Source organism: Danio aesculapii, chromosome 17, assembly GCF_903798145.1.
Source record: "Danio aesculapii chromosome 17, fDanAes4.1, whole genome shotgun sequence".
NCBI classification, from domain to species: Eukaryota; Metazoa; Chordata; class Actinopteri; order Cypriniformes; family Danionidae; genus Danio; species Danio aesculapii.
In genome coordinates, this window is record NC_079451.1 from 182,501 (window position 1) to 190,000 (window position 7,500).

The window sequence follows — 7,500 nt, forward strand, 5'->3', positions numbered from 1 at the left end:
ACACGCTCCTGTGGACACACACACTGCTGTAACACGGCTGTATCCGATATCACCCCTGTACCCTTCATAGTGCACTATCTGAGGGAGCAGCTGATTACTGTTTACCGGAGAGCAGATTTCTCCAGCACATCTCTAATCATTAAGTGGACGACATTAGTGGCCTACTGTAGGGAGTAGTGAATGAGTGGGGATTAGTGATGATCAGTGAGTGATCACCTTGACCGCCGCCATGCACTTGCTCTCTACAGGGAAGACGGGCAGCTCCTCGCTCTTGTCCAGCGTGCGGCAGATGCGTCTGTAGTTCAGCAGGTCATCAGGGCTGATCAGCAGCAGACTCAGACCCTCTCTGGTGGCCCGCGCCGTCCGCCCGCTGCGGTGCACGTACGTCTCTGAGGTGCGGGGAACCTGAACACACACACACACACACACACACACACACACACACACAGAGAGAGAGAAGGCTTAGTGCTCATTGTCACAGCAGCGGTTCATCTATTCCAGTGTGCCTCACTGTAAGCGTGTGCTTGACGGACATGGCTGACCCATACACTTGCCTCTTGCATCTTTTGAAGCGATGCGCACACGAGCGACATGTTAATTAGACACCATGTAGACTTCAATTTTCAATATGTGTGTGTGTGTGTGTGTGTGTGTGTGTGTGTGTGTGTGTGTCTGACCTGATAGTGAATGACATGCTGGACGTCGGGGATGTCGAGTCCTCGAGCGGCGACATCTGTGGTGAGGAGAACACACCTGCAGGAGGAGAGTACAATCAGCACACACACACACACACTGCAGAGTTCACACACATGCACACACACTCTCTCTCTCGCCCCCTCACACACACACACACAGACCGTGTGTTCTCAGCGAAGCGCTCCAGGTTCTTGAGCCGCTGCTTCTGGTGCATGTTAGCGTGCAGCATGAGCGGTGTGCAGTCCAGCAGGTGCAGCAGGGCGTACAGCCGCTTGATGCAGGCGATGCTGTTGGCGAACACCATGCTGCGGCCCGGGAACTGCAGCAGGAAGTAGTAGAGGAACAGGTCCTTGTCCTCCTTGGTGCAGCTGATGCGCGTCTCCGTCAGCGTCTCCACCGTGGCCTGTTTGCGCGTCAGGTCGATGATCTTGGGCTTGTCTCGGACGCCCACCTTCTCCATCAGCAGCTGCAGTTTGCTGCGCTGCTCCCCCTGACGCTGCTTCTTCTTCTTCTGCTGCAGGCGCGAGGGCAGGCTGTGCACCAGCGTCAGCGTGGCGGAGAACACAAACGTCTGCCTCCTGGAGCTGAACTGAGACGTGTTGAGCAGCTCCAGCAGGCTCTCCAGCTCTGCAAAGTGGCCCTTCTCCACCATACGGTCCGCCTCGTCCAGAACCAGACACCTGCGGACACGCGTCACAGACACAGTCAAAATCTTATCTTACATGGGTGAGCTTATAGTTGTGCATCAGTGAGTGTACCGCAGCTGCCGCAAGTCCAGCAGGTGGGTTATGTTTGGGTTAGGTTCTGGTTATGTTCGGGACATGTGGTTGTTACGTTTGGGTTATGTTCTAGTAATGTTCGGGTTTTGTTCCGATTATGATTGGGTTATGTTCAGATTATGTGATGGTTATGTTTGGGTTATGTTTAGGTTATGTACTGTAGCTGCCGCAGGTGGGTTATGTTTTGTTTGGGTTATGTTCAGGGTATATTCTGGTTATGTACCAAAGTTGCTGCATATCCTGCAGGTGGGTTATGTTTAGGTTATGTTCAGGTTATGTTTGAGATATGTTCAGGTTATGTACTTCCGCTGATGGGTTATGTTACATTATGTTTGGCATATGTTCAGGATATGTACTGTGGTTGCAGCAGGTGAGTTAGGTATGTTACGCTATGTTTGGGGATGTTTTGTTCAGATTATATTCTAGTTACGTACTGCAGTTGCCACATGTTGTGCAGGTGGGTTATGTGCTGGTTATGTTTGGGTTATGTTCTGGTTATGTTTGGGTAATTATCGGGTTGTGTTCAGGTTATGCTTTGGTTATGCTCTGGTTATGTTCAGGTTGTATTCTTGTTGTATTGTGTACTGCAGTTTCCTACAGGTGGGTTAGGTTATGTTCTGGTTATGATCAGGTTATGTTTGGGTTATGTTCTGGTTACGTTCAGGTTATATTGAGGTTATGTTCAGGTTATATTTTGGTTATGTACTGCAGTTGCCGCATGTCCTACAGGTGGGTTATGTTATATTTGGGCTATGATCGGGTTATGTTCAGGTCATGTTCTGGTTATGTACCGCAGCTGGCGCAGGTCCTGCAGGTGTGGGTGTTTCTCTCTGATCATCTCCCACAGGCGGCCTGGTGTGGCGATGATGATCTCGGGCCGGCGCATCAACACCCGATGCTGCTTCTGCGGCGCCATCCCACCAACCACAATCGCAGTCTTTATACCTGAACAGAAGTTCAATCACCAAACAATCACTGACATACAGTGGTGGCAAAGACAGCCATTATAATCTCTACTGTAGTGTTCACGGTGAGGATGTGTGTCACACTGCTCCTCCATAATCCACCCGACAGCTTTAGGATAACAGTGTACAGTCATCAGTCCTGAGGGGATCCACTGACCTGTGAACTGAGCCACGGCGTCGATGTGGTGTTTGACCTGCACCGCCAGCTCTCTGGTGGGAGTGAGGACGAGCCCCAGCAGCGGCCGACAAACTCCTCTGGCTGGATCTGGGTCATTCTGGCCATTTGGGTCATCAAGAGGAGCACTGCAGCCTTCAGCACCATCATCATCATCATTAACTCCATCATCTTCATCTTTAACTCCATCATCATCATCATCATCATCATCATCATCATCTCCACCCTCCTCCTGCAGGTAGAGGCTCTGCACAGGTGTGTGTGTGTGCTCAGGTGTGCTGTGCTCCTCCGTCTGCTCTCTCCACTGCAGGATCATGTGGATCATGGGGATCCCGAAACACAGCGTCTTTCCACTGCCTGCGGAGAACAGAGAACAGCAGAGGATGAAGAGTTCACATATTACCTGGAGGAGGACAGTCAGAGCTACGAGAACACAGCAGGAGGAGTCATACTAGAGGACACACACACACACACACACTCTCATACCGGTCTCGGCAGCCCCCAGTATGTCCAGTCGGTCTCTGATGGCGGGCGGCAGCACCAGCGCCTGTATGGCAGTGGGAGCAGAGAAACCCAGCACAGCGAGAGCTCTCAGCACCGGCTCAGGCACCAGCAGATCCCTCCAGGAGGACACGTCTGAGGGCCCCGAAGCCTCCAGAGACGCCCGGCTCCAGTGACGGCTCTTCTGAGGGAGCGCAGACTCAGCCTCACCACCGGCAGCAGCACTGCTCTCCTCCTCGTGCTGCTTCTTCTCCTCCTCCGGCTTCTTCTTCTTCTTCTTCTTCCTCTTCTTCTTCTTGGAGGTCTGTGGTGTTTCTGTTGTCAGCTCAGGACTCTCCTCTGCTGAGATCTGCTCCTCCTCCAGCGTCTCCTCCTCCTCTTGTTTGTTTTTCTTCTTCTTCTTCTTCTCTGGTTTTCCTCCGTCGTCTGCTACACCGTCCTCTAGGTCTGCAACTATTATAGATTATTTTGGTCTGATTATTATGGTCTGCAGTATAATCATGGGTTCACGGTCATCACAGTCATTATACATTCACTAATTCAGGACAGTATTAATCAGGGTCTGCACATGGTAATAAGACGTGTGTTCCTCTAGCAGATCTGAGATGGACACATTAGCGCTCACAGCTAGCTGTAAATGACGGTCTTTAGTCCACTTCTTCTGGACTTCTCTCTTTAACACTGTGAAAGCCTGAAACTGAGCTAGTATTGCAGTGCACACTGATGATCAACACTAGAGATCACACATCATCCCTCTTCATAACAGGGAAACCAGCAGCAGTCAAGCATGCAGGATTATCTGCTGTCATGGCTTAGCAATCGATAAATGTGATTATAATGGAGGTCAATGGGGCAAACACAGCTCCAACATCCCCAAAGGAGAGTCGAGCAAGACACACAAGGGTTAAAACTGAAGTGAACTCCTACCGTCTTCATCTTCAGACCGACGCTCCTCATTGGTCTTCCTCTTCTTCTGACTCCGCCTCTCCGTCTGCACGTGCTCAGTGAGGGCCTTCTCCGGCTCCACCAGGGAGTAATCGGTCAGCTCCTCGAAGCACACCAGCCCGTCCAGCCCTTCATCCGAGAACAGGCTGGGGTCCACATTCACTGCCTTCCACTGCCCTCTGACCAGCACACCCCTCCTGGAGGAGATGAGCCGCGGACGGGGCGTCTTCACCTTCGCCTTCTTCACCTTCATCACTGCTGCACACACACACACACGCACACACACACACACACACACACACACACACACACACACACACAGAGCTGTAGTGGTGTTTGTACTGTATATTCTCCCTAAACTCCAGTTCCACATCTCCACAATCCTCCATCCGCCTGATTTATGAGCATGTTTACCTGCAGGAGACTCATTTAAGGTGACTCGAGTCCCCCATGTTGAGCTGAAGTTTATATTCACACATTCAGACTCAATAAAAGTATATTATATTTAACTTTATTGTCATTACACATGTACAAGGCAAGGAAATGCAGTAATATAGAAACCCAGAATGTAAACAGAGATTAATTATAAATGATGCACTGTTATGAGCCCATGTGACCACTCGTGACACGCTCCCTACAGTGTTTACCACACTACTCTGAAGTAAATATTGGAAAAATCTGACAGTGCGATATGATTATTGTTCTGCGATATGAACACAACTGCACCAGATGACTTGAATATTAATATTTGGCAAGAATGTCTACTTCTAGACTGATAAGGGATGATTCTGTAGAGCAGTGCATCTGCATACAGTATAATAAACCATCTACAAGCACTGATAAATACAATAAAGAAGGAATAAACTGTGTTTTATTGTCCTCAGAGGAGTCCAACAGTGTTCAGGAATACAGTAATTGAATAATCAAATGTAACACAACACTGCGTAGTCTTCGTTGTATAAATAATTCAACAAATTAATTGTTATTAAAGGCCACAGGCCTCAAAACCCCCTGCAGATGATGACCTATAGACCATGTTAATGTGCTGATGTCATGAACAGTTCCTGCTGGTTATCAAACTATTTCATAACAGTAACAAGGGGAAATTCAATCCCAACCTAATGTTAAATCAGCGATCATACATAATCAATATGTGGCTCTTTTAGGATTCTCAGCAGCAATAGAAATTAAAAATGTAAACCATTGTTTTTGTTTACATCCCTCAAAATGGTCTAGTCCAGACTTAACAGTGCAGATCCTGTAATGTGACTGATCACGTGGCCATATCGATGCTGAATCTATATATTGTGCAGGTCTGGTCTGAAATTGCCTGCCAGAATTACTATAAAACAACATTAGCACTGTTTCATTGACTGTCAATGTCGTACTCTGATTGTCATTGGCTGATTTATTTCCCCAAATAGAAATTTACTAAATAATAAATGTTCTGAAATTATGTTAAGGTGAAAGTCTGAACACAAAACCAACTTCAAATTCCCCATGAGTGTGTGTGTGTGTGTGTGTGTGTTCAGGTTCAAGTCCCCACAGTGTATAAAAACACGAACACACAGACACACGTTTGTTTTCCTATCTTAGTGGGGACATGAGACTTCCATTGTGTTTCTGTCAGATTAATGATAGTGTCTGTGGCCGAACCCCTGCCCTAACCCAAACCCAAACCCACAGGTACATCTGCGCTTCATTACTAACTCAAACGAACATGACACTTTTAATATGCGAGGACTCATTTGTCAGTCACTTTGGATAAAAGTCCCCACAACTATAGCTTAACAAGTACACACACCTGAAGCTAATACACCGTGTTAATAAGGCAATATAACGGTTAATAAAGAGGAAACCCCTGTAATACTGTACACCAACTTGCTCATGTGTTCATGATGTTACTGAGGCGCAGTGAAGGTCTGTCGATCTTCAACAGTCTGAAACACTCACACTACTCCTAAGCTTAAACACACTGCGACAAACCATGACAGGAAACACGACACACTCTGAATGAGCGCGAATCATATTCAATATGACTATTAAACAGTATATGATGGGTTATTAAAGTTAAATCTTACCAGCTCACTTGTCCGTCTTTCAGTTCACGCACATGTGCGGCACGAGGACGCGGCCGTGATGACGTCAGAGCGAGACCGCCAATCAGCTCGCGAAAAAACAACAACCAAATGATTAAGTTTATTTGTGTTTTCCTTAATACCGTAGGGAGCGACTTCTGTATTCACAGTTTCTCAAAATAAGACGTTTATATGATAAATTGAATGTGAATTATTTTGTTGTAACCAAGTTCGACTGTGATTGGTTCACCTTAAACAGCGATGAGGAAAGTAACGCTTGCATTCGCTCAGCGTCATCTGTCCGCGGCCTAGGAAATACATTACAGCCAAGAAACTACACGGCAAGACTTTACTCGACAGGTAAATGGAAATACTGAAATACGACACATCTGGAGAAGCATATCATGTAAAAACTGAACATTACTTGAAAGTGATTCACTGTTTCAAAGCGTTCCCAGAGATTGTAAAAAAATAACCCCCAGATGCTAGCGACACCTGCTGGTCAAAACCGGGTAAATGCAACAAACATTTGCGTTAAATAAACGTTAAATAAACGTTAAATAAAAAGTATACCCCTGCTAATAATAATTCTGGGTTCCTTCAAAGTTCTGAGAATCTTAGTTTTTATTTCCTATGACGTTAGCTTATGGTTAATTTGGAAAGTTTTCTTAACAGAAATGAAACGTTATTCTAACAGGAAAGCCTACTCTTTAGGCATTAAATAAAAATCTGATTAAATAAGACTTGTCCATGTAAGCTTTAATTTTACGGTGTAAAAAGGCACCAGATAATGACTTTATAACGTAGTCTAGGTTTTTAAAACATGTATTGACAGACAGGACAGGCCTTTCTCCTTGGTCCATAAACAAGTAGTTTCACATTACGTTAGGACTGTCAGAACTTTCCGGAATAAACAAAGCGAACAGAATAACTGTTAATTTTTAAATTATGAGCGGGAAAGACAGACAAAATAACCGTTAATTTTTAAATTATGAGCGGGAAAGACAGACAGAATAACTGTTAATTTTTAAATTATGAGCGGGAAAGACAGAAAGAATAACTGTTAATTTTTAAATTATGAGCGGGAAAGACAGAAAGAATAACTGTTAATTTTTAAATTATGAGCGGGAAAGACAGACAGAATAACCGTTAATTTTTAACAGATTTAACAGAAATATTACACTTTAAAACAGTCTTTAGGTTTACAATAGATTTTTTTAAATGAGACATTTATTTGAACAACTACACTCTTTTGACTAATCAATGTGTCAATAATTGTGTTTTAATCATTGAGTAAAAGTCTGAACACTAGAAAACTGCTCATACCCACAGCCATGTACAGAAGGAAGGTGCTTTATTTA

At 45.4% G+C, this 7,500-nt stretch overlaps 2 protein-coding genes across 4 annotated transcripts in view; both read right to left on the minus strand.

Annotated features, from left to right (window-relative positions):
* ddx24 (DEAD (Asp-Glu-Ala-Asp) box helicase 24) overlaps nt 1-6,202 on the minus strand; it is a 7,615-nt gene extending 1,413 nt beyond the window's left edge. Inside the window, exons 1-9 of one of the 3 annotated variants that reach the window (XM_056476690.1) lie at nt 6,143-6,202; nt 4,044-4,316; nt 3,102-3,569; nt 2,598-2,972; nt 2,267-2,420; nt 858-1,376; nt 678-753; nt 217-405; nt 1-8 (exon numbers count right to left, since the gene is read on the minus strand). The exon at nt 1-8 is cut by the window's left edge and continues 122 nt beyond it. In XM_056476690.1, coding sequence (XP_056332665.1) covers nt 1-8; nt 217-405; nt 678-753; nt 858-1,376; nt 2,267-2,420; nt 2,598-2,972; nt 3,102-3,569; nt 4,044-4,314 — 2,060 coding nt within the window. In that variant the 5' untranslated portion in view covers nt 4,315-4,316; nt 6,143-6,202. Of the gene's footprint in view, nt 9-216; nt 406-677; nt 754-857; nt 1,377-2,266; nt 2,421-2,597; nt 2,973-3,101; nt 3,570-4,043; nt 4,320-6,142 lie in introns of all 3 variants that reach the window. The other 2 variants (XM_056476691.1, XM_056476689.1) reach the window with 2 other exon arrangements.
* Nucleotides 6,203-7,476: 1,274 nt separating this feature from the next.
* LOC130244415 (protein Z-dependent protease inhibitor-like) overlaps nt 7,477-7,500 on the minus strand; it is a 6,359-nt gene continuing 6,335 nt past the window's right edge. Inside the window, exon 5 of the mRNA XM_056476836.1 lies at nt 7,477-7,500. This exon is cut by the window's right edge and continues 728 nt beyond it. The gene's annotated coding sequence lies outside the window, so the exon portion shown is untranslated.